This window comes from Nelumbo nucifera, chromosome 4 (assembly GCF_055504915.1).
Source record: "Nelumbo nucifera cultivar China Antique chromosome 4, China Antique-T2T, whole genome shotgun sequence".
Lineage (NCBI taxonomy): Eukaryota > Viridiplantae > Streptophyta > Magnoliopsida > Proteales > Nelumbonaceae > Nelumbo > Nelumbo nucifera.
In genome coordinates this window covers 9792972-9807919 of record NC_142652.1, presented here as the reverse complement: position 1 = coordinate 9807919, position 14948 = coordinate 9792972, and the positions used below count along the sequence as shown (strand labels likewise).

Genomic DNA, 14948 nt, shown 5'->3' with positions numbered 1-14948 from the left:
AATAATATGATAATGAGGAACGTTAAATTGTACTCTTTCTATCGCTTTGACGTGTTTTCATGTTAAGGGTGTTTGTGTATTATCGCAAGTTAGGCAATGGCATCATTTTCATTCTGCATTGACACGATATATTATTGTTGTTAGGGTGGCGTCATCTATCTATATGCCCAATTCCTGAAGCATTCATGTTGGGTTCTTTATTTGATTTAGGAGACCAAATTAGTTTTTTTTTTTTTTTTTAATTTTTTGAAAGCAAACAACACGTTGTTGGAAAGAATGGGACCTATTAAAAAATATAGTCTTTTGTTTGGGCTACAAAACTAAATGAAATTTGACTTGTATAGAATTATAGTGGAATTTAGAATTCTGCAGTAGTGTAATATAGTATACTTTTATAAAATAACTTTCTAATTTGAAAAGGAAATGACATTTTTTTAGCTAAATGCTAAGATGGGATCCATGCCATTATCCCATGTACTGCTTGTGTTGCCAACTGTTCTCTTGCTAAAAGTACAATGCGTATTAATGTAGTTCCGATCTCAAATACTTCAAAGTTTTCTAGCCCAAGCTAAATACCTTAGGACTTACCACATGGATAGTGGTAGTGGGTCTCAACTAAAATATGTACATATAATTGTCCTGTACTGTATATTGGGTCATCAGCTAGTCTAATATATGAGACTGCTTAACAACCTCTTGCTCAGTATGGGGCCTCCATTTTTATCTATTTTGTTTAAGGGCCCGGTATTCATGTTATGTCTTGGACCATTCTGACTGTTTTTTTTTTTTTTTTTTTCTCTCTCTCATTTACGGACTTGTTTAAAATCAAACAATTTACTTTTATCTGGAAAAATGGGACCCAAAGGCATGGGCTAGGTGAAAGTCCTTCCCAATTGTCCCACTCTACGACTCTGTTCCACCATTTTTGTGCCCTGGCCCCTGATGAGGATCGACCGGTCGAGTCGAGACTCGAGAGGGCACAATGAAAATTTTGGAGCGGATCAACCCCGATATAAGTGATTGGGAATCCTTTATGCCGTGTTTGATTTAATAGAAAATAAGAGAGACAAAAATTCCTCGAGAACCTTCACACAACGCTCTATTTCTCTCTTATTTGTTTTGTCAAGCCAAACACAGCTTTAGTGTAAAACTGTAAATAGGGCGATGTCAAAACAAAAATAGCGTAAAAGAAAATGATAAGACAGTTATATAGTTGTTAGGGAATCCTGAAGCTGAAGGGATCTACGATGTCTTTTTTACTTAATTTCCCACATTGCATGGGCTGAATATTTTTAGGACAAGTAGACGGTAGATGTCATTTTGGGGGGTGTGGGGCCCATTATTTGCATGGGCCATGGGTCTGGTCTGCAGCTGCAAGTGCAAGTGCAAGTGCAATTGTTGTTTCTCTGTAACTCAGAAGGCATGTGAGTCACATGAGCGCAAACAAAGGGCTGCCAAAGGAATCTATCCTCACTCCTCACTGCCAACCTCCCCCCTTAAACCAAAATTTTTATTATTTATTGGACAGAATTGACACCACCCACCTTATTATGTTATTCATTAATTAATATCTTAAGTCATGGATATAGATCTAACTGTCCCTCACGTGGCCCGGGGGTGCACTTATAGGAAGCTTCTCACTTATCCTTCAAATAATTAATCAAACAATTAAACGTGAGTGAGGGAATAGGGATAGAGATGGGACGGGCTTTGCACTGACTGAACCCGGTTTCATAGGGATATGAGTGGGAAGCTTTTTTCTTTTTGATTTTTGAACAAAACACCACCCAATCATTACCCGCAATTCCCCACAAAACCAAACCACACATCCCTGATCCCTCCTCCTCCATCTCTCTCACGTCTCCAAAAAACGAAATCAACCTCGATAAAACCTTTTTATATCAAACGTCCAAACTCACACATCCCAACATAACTACCTTACACACGGATATCCCCGGCCAAAAACACTGACTTCACGCTGAAGCAAGACAACACAGGCAAAAGCAATTAATCTTAATCCTCCTGCTTTTGGGAAAGAAGTTCTGATGAATTCTGTGATATCAAAATTCATTCCAAAATGGTGATTCTTTTAAGCAGAATGCTAACCAACCAAACGCAGCCTAAGCAACTGGAAACAGGAAACTGGGTATCTCCCTCTCCTCTCTCCTGTTGTTTTACTAAAATGCCCCTAAAGGCTGGGTTACCCTTACCCATAGACATTAGGCAAACGAACAGAAAAGAAGTATGTATGTATATACAAAGAAAAGGTCATATAATTTGCAAGATACCCTACAAATTCATTGGAACAATAATGTTAATTTGCTGCTATACACTCGAATTGATCGTACCTCTTGTCTTGTTACCAGGGTCACCAAAAAACAACCAACCCTTTTTCACTTCACTCTTTACAATGGCCAAAACAGTCTATATTGCTTTTCCCACATTTTCTCCCTTTTTGGGTTTTGGCTAACAGACATATCGTTCATTGGTTCCCCGATGGAATCCCACCAGACGAAGCTGAGTACGCTAGTGAACAATGAGATGACTCCTGGAGAATGAACATCTGCGCCGGAGATACCGATGACGAGTAGGATGGAGTGTCCGACGACTTGTTCCAAGAGTTACAGCATGTGGGCTTTTGGGCTTCGCTTCCGGCTGGGGAATCGTGGCGGATCTCCCTTAACAGTGCCGCCACGTCCTTCATTGTCGGCCGGTCTTCTGGACGGTTGCTCGCGCAGAGCAGGGAGATCCCTAACGCCTGCAGCATTTCTTGTATCTGGGAGTCTGGCCTCCCTTGCAGCTTTGGATCAAGAATTTCAACTGGGTCCCTCTTGCTCTTCAGATGATCCCGCACCCATTGGACCACGTGTTGCCCATCGGGAAACGATGGATCAACTGGTTTCTTTCCGGTTATGATTTCTAGCAGTACTACACCGTAGCTGTAGACGTCGCTCTTCTCTGTGATCTTCAGCATACAAGCATACTCTGCTCATGTCAATTCAGATGAAAATATTATTAGAAAACCACGATTTTTCTTAATAAAAAGTAACGGATTAATACTTGAGTAATTTGGGAAAATCACAAGGAGAAATGAGTCATTTCAAGTTGCTAAAAAGACATAGAAAGCTCACCCGGCGCCATGTAACCGTAGGAACCGGCGAACTGCGGCGGGTTTGCGGAAAAGGAGCCATTTTCGTCTTCAAGGAGCCTAGCAAGTCCGAAGTCCGCTAAACAAGCCTCGTATCTGTCCCCCAATAGTATATTCTGGGTTTTCACATCCCGGTGCAGGATAGCCGGAACACAGTCGTGGTGCAGGTAGGCCAACCCTTCCGCCACGCCCAACGCTATATTGAACCGCGTCTCCCACTCAACCAGTCCCGAGTGTCCGTCGTGCAACAACGCTGCCACCGTCCCGTTCGGTAGATAGTCGTAGAAAAGCAGCTTCGTCTTTCGATTAGCGCCCCAACCCAACAGCCGTACTATATTCCTGTGTCGTATACGTGCCAGCGTGGCGATCTCCGACGAGAAAGCGGACGCCGAGAACTTCTCCGACGACCGGAATCTCTTAACTGCTATTGTTAACCCCGAAGGAATGGTGGCTCTGTAAACGACGCCTGAGCGGCCCTTCCCTATGACGTTGGCAGCGGTCATGCACCTTACCACGTCAACAATAGACAGGTCGAGCTTCTGGTAAAGCGTCACCTCCCAGTGTGGTCCCATCTCTAAGTCCTCGTCACCATCAATATCACACTCGTGGGCTCCACTGAAACTATGCCGGCGCTTTCTGCCTCTCAGGATGATAAACAGAGCTGCCAGGAGCAACGCGCATGCGGCGCATAGAAGCACCACCATTGCAACTCTAGCTGCAGCAGCGGCGTGTCGGGCCGCTTCGCCCCGAGTATCGGCGGCACAGTGGTTGCCGGAGAGGCAGAGAGACGGGTTCCCCTCGAGGTTGCTTAGCGGTAGCTTGGTGAAGAATGGTGTGTACGGTATACGCCCCGAGAAATTGTTGTAAGAGATATTAAGCGCCACGAGGTTCTGGAGAGCCGCAAGGAACTGAAGATCGCCGGTGAGCTGGTTGTGGGAGAGGTCGAGGATTCCGAGCTTATCTAATCCGGAGAGCTCCTCTGGGATCTTGCCAGAAAGCTCATTCCAGCTAAGATTTAAAGCTATCTCTAGCGCCGGAATTTTGCCCAGGCTCGGTGGAATCTCTCCTATGAGTTGGTTCCTGCCCAAGTCAAGGAGCTGTAGTTTCGTACACGAGCCGAGCTGTGACGGGATTGAACCTGAAAACCGGTTCTTTCCAAGGATGAGTTTGCTGAGCGACGTCAGCGATCCAAGATTTGGATTCAACTCTCCTTCTATCAAGTTGTCGGAGACGTCAACATATTGAAGTGAAACGAGCCGGTTGAAATCGGTAGGCAGGTTGCCTGTGAAAGAGTTGGAATGTAAGTCGAGGAATGTCAGGTTCTGGCAACCTGATATCTCCGACGGTATGACCCCCGTCAAACGATTCGAACCGAGGTCTAAGAAACTCAAATTGCGCAGCTTCCCGATTTCTGGCGGAATAGGACCGGTAATCTTGTTGCCATTGGCTCTGAATCGGATTAACGACGTGCATTTCCCAATCTCGGGTGGAATTTGGCCTGAGAGATTGTTCGACAGTAGCAGCAGCTTGTTTAGATTCTGCAACTCAAAGATTCCTCTTGGAATCGGACCCGTTAGACTGTTTTGAGATAAATCAACGGCTTCGAGATTCTTGCAGAGCGAAATTGAAGTCGGTATACTCCCCTCGAGCTTGTTAGCCCACAAGAACAACAATGTGAGATTCACAAGCCGTCCGAATTCGGATGGAATGGTGCCAGTGATTTGATTGTTATCGAGTCCGATGTGAGTGAGACTCTGGCAATTCCCCATCTCCGTTGGGATCCGGCCAGATATTTGGTTGAAACTCAATTGCAACTCCTGCAATGAACTCAAGTTTCCAAATGTTTGAGGAATGCTCCCTGTGATCGAATTCAGCGAAATGTCGACAACCAATAATTGCTTGCAGTTCCCGAGCTCCGGAGGAATTACGCCGATTAAATTGTTCTGCCACAGCAGTAGATTGCTGAGATTGCGCAGATTTCCCAACTGGGCTGGAACAGAGCCACTTAGATCGTTCTCGTACAAGTAGATGTTTTGCAGCTCGGTACAGTCGCCAAGCTCAGGTGGGATCTGGCCTGAGAGGAGAGCGGTGTAGATGGCCAACGTTTGCAGTCTCTTGAGGAGCCCGAGCGTAGGAGGAAGAAATCCTGACATGCTTGTCTCAGCAAGGCCTAACATTACCAAATTGCTACAGTTCCCAATCTCTTGAGGAAGTGGACCTTGGAGATTCTTGTTTCCACCGGCCCTGAGTACTTCTAGTTTCTTCAAGCTCCCTATGGTACTGGGGATTTTACCGCTGAGCTGATTGTCATACAGAATCAACCATGTCAAGCTCGAAAGGTTCCCGATTTCGATCGGGATTGAACCCTCGAGCCGATTGGAATTGAGATAGAGCGTTTCAAGCTTAGTCAGGCTGCAAACCTCACTGGGTATTTCGCCTGTTAAGGCGTTGTCACTCAAGTCCAAGTAACTCAATTCACTAAGGCTGCCTAGCTCTTTAGGGATGGAACCAGTAAGGTTCGTCCCCGACAGAACGAGCTTCTGCAATGAGTTCAATGAGGATAAGTTGGAAGGAACATGGCCGAGCAAATCTACATACCTCAGCTCCAATTCCACGACCTGGTTGTTATTGTTGCAGGATATCCCGGACCAATTACAGGGGCTTTCGTCACTTGGGTCCCAATCAGTCAAGACCTCCAGCGACCCGTTCAAGCTTCTCTTCCACGAAAGCAGTGCTTGACCTTGTTCGTTGACGGCGAAAGCCATGAAAGACGTAGAAATGGATAGAGAGAAGGAGAAGAGGAGGAAGGAAAAGAGGTTCCATGAATTTACAGGCATCAGTACTACACTAAAGTCTCTCTCAACTCCTGGGCGAGGGAGGGAGAAGAGGATGCGCAAGTGGAGACAGGAAGAGAAGAAATACGGAGAGAAACCAAACCATGTCTTGTGGGCTAAATTTAAATATGAGTTCAGAGACCCAGAATCTCCGGATCCAAGAACAGCTAAGCCATGATGTTTGTGCAGAGAGACATGGAATTTGGATGCTGTTTTTTCATTTGTTTATGGCAAGAGAGAAGAAGTGAGCTAGAGGGTGAAGAGAGAGAGAGACCCTTTTTTTTTTCTTTCCCTCTTTATTTTATTTATTTAATTAACGAAAGTGAGAGATGGGTAAGTGACTTTTGTGTATTTGTTGAAATGCCTTTATCTCCTTAAAAAGTATGGCATAGCTGTATAGATATGGTCTATTAACAGTTCAACTCTTCTTCACTGTTTCATGTCGAGCAGATTCAGCGCTGCTTCATATAAATGAATGGATCTTTGCATGGTGGGTCTCTGATTCGGTACCTCCTGACCTACTAAATTAACTTGCAATTCGAGTGCAAACACTTGACTTGCATCAAGTTGTGATGGACTGTGAAGTAAGATTTTTCTTTTGAACGAATGAATGGCTGAGATCAATTGCATCAAGAGTTGGCTTCTGATTTTTAAATTTTTATTCTTTTCTTTATATAGTCAGTCGGATCCAATGTTTGTCAGTCTGGGTCTATACAAGGAAAAAAACCAAGTCCAACTTCTAACGTTGTCAATGCCCGTTATGTGTATTAAACTCGAAAAATCTTTTAAATACTTGACTAGAATTACTTAGATCAAATGTTGAAGCGAGGCCCTAACCCTAAGCCATTGGATCAAATCCTATGTAGGATATAAAGATTGGTGGGATTATTTTACATGGTGGAGTCTCGCCCACAAAATCAGGCAATCTCTGACACACACTCAATAAAAATTGAGGCATTTTTATAGAAACAGCGAGATATCACGTGTTGCAGTGTGGAGCCAAGTCAACAATATGTATGAGATATCAAATGCCTTGTGACCACACTGTACACTTATATTATCTTATCTTAATATAAAATTGGTTTTAGACAGAAAGAGAGGCAGTGAGAGGGCGTGTGTGACTGTATTTGTGTTTTGGAATCTAGGCACGAGGGAAGGAGGTTGCACTTGCACATGGGGAAGAGGAGCAAGACTCTCTCAAGAGAGAGAAAGAGAGATGGTGGATTGATAATGGAGATGATGAGGGGGCTGATCGAGAGGGTGGGAAAGGAAGATTTTTAATTTATTTTAGAGGGGCCAAAGCGTCCATTGGTGTCTGACAGCTTTTCAATGTGAAAATTTTTGTCCAGGGCAAGAGAAAGAGACAAGGTCCATAAGGAAAAAGTATAGAGAGAGAGAGAGAAGTCCCCCACCACCACCTCCTCCGCCTTGGACGTGGACGGAAGTCCTTGCCCTGAATCCCTGATTAACACTAAACAGTTTGTCACCTTCTCCTCCCTTCCTAATTCTAATTACTATTACCGTTATTGTTATTACTGTTAGACCATGCTCAGCAGTAGTAAGTCTCTGGAGACAACAACATAAAAAACAAGACAAAGCTAGCTAATAAGGCTCCTTACAGATTGGTTTTACAGAGTCATCAGTGATTCAGTACAGTATAAATACCACAGAAACAACTAGACAAGAGTATTTGGTCACATGTAAGACACCTCTTAAAGCCAAAGTTTACAGTTCTCCTTCCGGTGCTGATTTGGACACTCCATGCCAAAAAGACAAAAACTACCCTTACTTGCCATAAATAAAGTCCAATAATAGGGCTATACTCGTCCTTATGAAATATGCATTATCAAAAGTGGGCTATATATGCTAGCTAGAATTCTCTTTTGTGAGCTATTTATTTTTAGGAGTTGGAGTCTCAAGTGTCAAGCAGATGTCAGATCAGATCTTTTAGCCTAGTATATGTAGATCATCTGGGTTGGGTTGGGTTGGGTTGGGTCCATTAAGGGTTGATGCCAGTGCAGTGGAACAGTGTTAACTAAGAGACCATCGTTGTAATTCCATAGGTAGCTAGTAGGTGTACCTTACCCCATAAGCATGGAGAACATTTGGTGATTGGTGAATGAGAAGTGACTCCTCCACTGAAAGAGACTGGAGTAGCCAGTGTGTGGGTGTCCTTTTCATTAGAAAAAATAATAATAATTGGAGAAGTTTCTATCTAAAATCCATCCATGTAAATTTGTAGTGAAAAAAGGATGGAATGGAGAGAGCGGGGACGAATGATGAATCGCAACCAGAAACACAGGGCTCCCATTATATGGTGGAACTTGAATCTACCGATCGAGACTGTGTCGTTGAGATGAGTGCCCTTGCGTCTATTTTAATGGACTTAATGGCTATTTATATTTGTGTTTAATTCGGCAGCAAGGTTAAGGTTGTATTTGTCATTCCTTATTTTAAGCACTTATCTTTTTTTTTTTTTTTGTTAAAAAGAGATAAATCCTTAATAAGAGTTTGGATATGTTCAATTACAGGATTCACAGTATGTATTAATTACACATCGATCAGGAATATCTCCTACACCTGTATATTAATTTTATCGGAAGTATTTTTAATATGTGATGGAATGTAGCTGTGAGATCGGTGGGAGGAGCATATCCCAATTTAGCTAATAAGTGCTCATGCCATCCATAAGTGAGTTGACTGTCTACATGAAATGAGTGAATCTAGGTAAGATATGGATACACCTGGTATTGGTGTGTAATTGTGTATTGATATGGTCAATGTGCTATTTTTTTTTCGCTTTATAAGTATTTTAGAGTGTCTCAGTCATCATTTAAAATTTTAAATATTTATAGAAATCTTTATATTAATATATCTAAGAGTATCAAGGTACATGAAGGATATGCCTATTAACTAGTGTATTGATTGTCTACTCAAACTCCAAGCTGGAAGTAATTTCATTAAGAGGGAAGCCGCCTGGTCACAGGATTAGGAGAGTTGGTAGACTCCAATTAATTAATGATTTTATCAAGTGAAGTCTTATGACTTAAGGGGTGTATTTTATAAACATGATTTATTTATTGTTTTTTGTTGTGATTTTTTAAAAGTTAGACCAACAATTTATTTTAAAAAAAAAACATTACTTTTTTTTAATCAAAAACACATAAAACATGTCCTTTGGTTGTTTAGTAATTTTCTTTAGGCTCAGTTTGGAAAGAGTATAAATATAAATATGTAAAATGTAAAACCTTATATTTTATATTATTTTTTCATGTATTTATATGTACATATTTGTATTTATACTCTTTTCAAATTGAGCCTTATTTTCTAAAATTGAAACTTTAAATGCTTTAAAAGCATCCTTAGCCATAATGTTCAATAGACACTCTAATCGAATCAGTATTAGTTCAATTCTCTTATATTTTTTATTCTATGGGGCTAGACAACTCCTTTGAAGGTGGCTTCCACCAGAGACCTTATCAAGTCAGTCAGTTGGACTTTTGAGCCATTTGTATGAACTTTTTAAAGCAATGCTGAACAAAGGATCTCTAAGACCTTCTAATGGTAGACCACATCAGTATTCTCGAAATGAAAACACCTTCAAAACAAAATTTGATAATTAATAAGCAGTAGTCAATTGTAGGGTCATTGAATGGAACAAGGAAACAACACAACAAATAGATCGGCAAAAATAGATACCCTAGTTCTGGCTATATGGATACAGAGAAACAACATAGTCTTTTTTTTTTTTGTTTTTTGGTATTTGGTGCTATATACCATTAATAACTTCCTCCTGACTCATTTTTCTCCAAAATATTGGTTGCGGGATTTGATTTTGCACCAATATTGGAATAAACCAGCTAACACTATTAATAATTTTTTTTTTTTTTTTGTATTAGGTGCTATGCACCATTAATGACTTCCCCCTGATTCATTTTTCCTCAAAGTATTGGTTGCAGGATTAGATTCCATGTCAATACTGGAACAAACCAGCTAATACACCAATGAACCAGCCCTTAGTTCTTTTAACATACAAAGCCAACTACCCAAACCTAATAAAATCAATAGATACAGTTTAAGTGATGGGATTTCCTCCAAGCTAAAACTATATACACATTCTGAAAGTTTGAGAATCCAATTGCATATTGAAAATTTTTTCCTTAAATTTAACATATATGTATAGGTGATATTTTTAATGTACAATTGAGTATTATATCATATAGGATTTTTGCTTGTGGGAGATCCGGGCTTACGACTTAATAGATGGTAAAAGCGTATGACAACACTATAGGACTAATGGAGGAACAAAAAAGGAATTGGACACCACCAAAAGAAGCACAAATAAAGATAAATTTCGACATTCATTAGGGAAGTATGTCATTCGGCAATAGGCATAGTAGCAATTAACAGATTCAACTAATCACATAGTGGAGACAACTTCAAGAGCCCTACGAATCACAAGTCACAACAATTGATATGGCAAAGGAAACAACATCAAGAGAAAGCACTACTCAAAAGCAAAAAGAGCGATTAGTCAAAATTGGCTAGGAGATTTCAAGCGAGTGATCAATTTATTATAAGGACATATAAGGATTAATTCTATGGAAAATAAGAAGCCCGATTCTAGACACGTGGAAAATGGGAAGAAATAATGGTGATTGATGAACAATTTAAACATTTACATGGAATGAAACCAAACAGCAGACAAAATGTTGCTACACATAGAGCGTGCAATTAGATGGTGGCATGTTGAAAGAAGAACACCCTTTAGGCTCGGTTTGGAAAGAGCACAAATACAAATATGTAGAGTGCAAAATCTTATATTTTATATTATTTTCTATATATTTTTTCTAAATTGAGCCTTGAAAGGAGTATAAATGCAAATATATAGAGTGCAAAACCTTGTATTTTGCGTTATTATTTATGTATTTGTACTATTTCTAAAGTTTCAGTTATGAAAGAATATAAATACAAATATGTACAGTACAAAACCTTGCGTTATACATTTTTGTATTTACACCCTTTCCAAACTGAGACTTGGGCTGCATTTGGTTGCAGTGCAATTATACTTGCACGAGGATAAATGCATGGGAGTGCAAATGCAAAAAATGCAAATTCTGGTTTAACTTTGTTTTGGGTTTTACTTAATTCTATTCATGTCTTTATTTACTCCATTTGTATTGCAATCAAACAAAATAAGCTAAAATTTGAAATAAGAATAGGTCAGAATTACACTCAAATCATTTGCACTGTTATAATTTTGCATCAGTACAAATTTGTTTGCATTGCAACCAAACATAGCCTTAGGCTTAGTTTGGAAGGAGTACAAATACAAATATATACAAAATACAAGGTTTTGCACTCTACATATATGTATTTGTAATCCTTCCAAACTAAGTCTTAAGGACTGTTGAGGATAAATTATTCCAAACAAAAAAAAATAGATTTTTTCTTTTTGTAGAAATATTTTTTGTTTATTTTGAAAACAGATTTTTTTCCAATTAAACTGAAAATATTTTCACTTTATTTCAAAAAAATACATGTTTAAGAACATGAGTTTTCTAAAAGCATTCATTCATGTAGAGGACAGCCCCCCCCCCCAAATCTGATGTAAATTGAGGGGGTATTAGTCATGTGAATGGTTTTGTTTTATAAAACAAAAATAACTGTCATGTTAGCAAAAGTAATACATTTCTGCTTATGTGGCAAATGTTTTTTTTTTGTTTTAGAAAACAAAACCATTCACATGACAAACACCCCCTTAGTGGATTTACTTTGTTTAAACCTCATAGATACAAATAGCCTGAGGCTACTACAATGACAATGACAATGAAGCCAGAGTGATCCACAGGTTAAAGTTAAAAGAAAGGAACCACCATGTTAGTAGTCAATCTTAGCATTGAGTGTGTAGCCCAGTTAGTCCACTTTATAGGCATTAAGCTCTATAACACAGTCTGACCTACAACTCTATATCCGAGTGAGTGAGGTTGTAATTCTGGTCCAAGCCAGCCAAAGAAAAAAGATTAAAAGAGAAAGAAAGAAAACTTAGATTCCAAAATACATATAAGAATTAATTAACAATTTAGCTCTTTTGTTCTTGATTTCATTATTCTTTTTCTCCATTAAACAGAATATTATCTCATCTCATGGTTCTAAATTTTAATATTAGATACGGACAAGTAAGAAAGAGTGAGCACGTGAGGTTGAGGATGGGCTTTCAGCAGACTTAAAGCCAGTACTAAAGAGAGAGGGCAAAAAGCTCTATATAAAGTGAAGTCCGATCAGGACAACCATGTCCGAAAACAAGTAGAGTACTGATCGAGGTCCACCATCCATCCACAGGCTCATTGTGAGCTTGTTGGACATGACCAGATTTGATCCAGAGCCACTGAAGGAAGGGAGTGGTCCTGAGGAGGAGCTGGGCCCCGAGTCCCGACTCTCTTTACGTTCACTAACCAACGACAAATTCCATTATGGATTCACCCAGTCTTGTTTTTGTACTTTTGTGGTTAGATAATATGCCACCTTCATTTTGCCTGTAGGGCAAAAGGTTATATATTCATTGTTTACTTGTAGCATTGCTACAGCCTACAGTACATATGGAAATTCCTAATTCTACCCTTCAAAATCTAGTAATTGGACTATCAACTAGATAACTACCTCAACTAGTAAAAGTAATTTAGATAGAAAAAAAGGGTAAAATATAAAAACCTCCTCTATAGTTTCATTTTAACAAATACCTACCTTTTTTATAAATTATTTTACATACAAAATTATTGAAATAATCCCATTTTAATTCAACAAAATCCTCCTTTAAAGATTATCTCAGTAATTTTACATACAAAATTACTGAAATATGTATTTTTGTTGAGTTAAAATGGGATTATTTCAATAATATTGTATGAAAAATAATTAATAAAAGATTAGAATGGATATTTGAAAAATACGAGTGCATCAATCTAACGTTTTCCATCTAGGATGGTGGCGGAAGGGAGGCTTTTGTCAAGTTTCTGAAAAGTTCAGGGGACGTATTTGTTAAAATAAAACTATAAGGGAGGTTTTTATGATTATCAGAAACTTAAGGAGAGGTTTTTATATTTTACCCCAAAAAAAAGAAGATTAGGTTTTTCATTTGTAATTTTGTATAGAACTGTAAATAAAATAAAAGGCCATTACCCAATGTCAGTCCTAGGAGTGCAACTCAGGTTAGCCCGAATTACCATTTTACACTGCTTCAGGTTTGGGCCTTCAGGTTGGACCCATTTAAGTTTTGACAAAAGGCTAAGCCCAAACCCACCCAAATCCAACCCCAGTGGACCCCAATTATATAGGGTTTTGGCATGGATAGATTGGATATGGTCTTTAACTTTTGACATTTTTTCACATAAAGTGGTTGCTCTCAAACTCAAACCTGAGTTCTCGCCCTTGTCAGTCCGAGAATTTAATATTATACCAAATAATGGCCCCTATTATATAATTTGTAAGTATATATTATTATCTTATTTTGATTTTGTTATGTTATATATCAAACTATTAATAATTATTTTTGAATATTAATTTCTTATTTTCATTCATGTGCCATACTTTCTCCTAGTTTTAATATTTTCTGTTCATCATTTTTCTTTGTTCCCACGTTCACGAGGATGCACATGTATGATGCGTGTCTCCATCTAATGATAAGAAAGAAAAATGAAGTTTAAACATTTATTCTTCCATATATCTGATTTGATCTTCTTTTAATCTTGTTACGCTCTGCTCCTTGACTGTTCAATATTAGTACTTTTTTTCAAAGCAATAAGAAATTGTTATCTTTTTTAAGCACTTGATTCTTCATAAAATCTTTTCCTTTTGTTGACTCTAATCATGAAAGCATTCCATTAATCTATACATGAGGATCATTCTTCTTTATATATATATATATATTCTTAATTAGAAACTTATTCAACTTGAATCAGTGAAATCATACACCAAAAAAAAAGCTTTCTTATAGACAAGAGGGAGATCACAAAATTGTTTCCAGGTTAGATGCCTTTTCTTTTCCTTACTTTTGGTGGGAAACATCAGTCGAAAATCGAAACTTATTCCAATTCTCAATGTATTATTTGTTCAGAAAACCACACGTCCAACTTAGATTAAAAATTTATTCTGCTCAATCCAGTCAGAAGCCTCTTTGCCATACAATTAATTTAAACAGGTGGTCGGGTAGGGTATCAAGACTCGAGCCAACAACAAAACTGATCAGACCCATCAGAAAAAAAAGAGAAGTTGGCCAGTGTTTGGTTGCAATGTCAATTTATTTGTCATGGTGGTGCAAATGATTTCGGTGTAAATTATGATTTATTTTTATTTCAAATTTTATATTATTGTGTTTGATAGATTAAAAATTTATTCTGCTCAATCCAGTCAGAAACCTCTTTGCCATCCATCATCCAACCATGCACACAATTAATTTAAACAGGTGGTCGGGTAGGGTATCAAGACTCGAGCCAACAACAAAACTGATCAGACCCATCAGAAGAAAAAAAAGAGAGGTTGGCCAGTGTTTGGTTGCAATGTTAATTTATTTGTCATGGTGGTGCAAATGATTTCTGTGTAAATTATGATTTATTTTTATTTCAAATTTTATACTATTTGTTTGGTTGCAATATAAATGATGTAAAATAATATCTAAACCAAAATAAAGTAAAACCCAAAATAAAATTAAACCAGAATTTGCATTATTTTCATTTGCAATGCAAACAAAATTGCACTTCAACCAAGGTTCAAAGTATCAATACAGTTCAATATGCTGGGTGTATCGGCTTGTATCAGTGCTTTTTTTTTGTATTTTTTTATTTTTTTAATCTGATTCAGAAGGGTCAGTTTAAGGCCCAACTACTTTCTGAATCATGGTCTAACCCGAAACACTCCCTATAAGACATATGAGGATCACCATGGTATGATAAGTATCATCAACTGATGCATAA

At 38.6% G+C, this 14948-nt stretch overlaps 1 protein-coding gene across 1 annotated transcript; it reads right to left on the bottom strand.

Moving 5' to 3' along the window:
• Positions 1–2251: 2251 nt before the first annotated feature.
• On the bottom strand, positions 2252–6463 carry LOC104591449 (uncharacterized). The gene is made up of 2 exons (XM_010250284.2): positions 3132–6463; positions 2252–2985 (listed from the first exon to the last, which is right to left on the bottom strand). Exons 1-2 carry the CDS (start codon positions 5983–5985, stop codon positions 2483–2485), a joined length of 3357 nt encoding a protein of 1118 aa, XP_010248586.1. The 5' UTR covers positions 5986–6463; the 3' UTR covers positions 2252–2482.
• Between the last annotated feature and the right edge of the window lie 8485 nt (positions 6464–14948).

Bases quoted from the DNA above. Each gene is read 5' to 3' on its own strand.
- LOC104591449 (XM_010250284.2), bottom strand. From the start codon at position 5,985: ATGCCTGTAAATTCATGGAACCTCTTTTCCTTCCTCCTCTTCTCCTTC. The intron at 2,986-3,131 runs GTGAGCTTTCTA...TGACATGAGCAG, and splicing joins CTACGGTTACATGGCGCCGG to AGTATGCTTGTATGCTGAAG.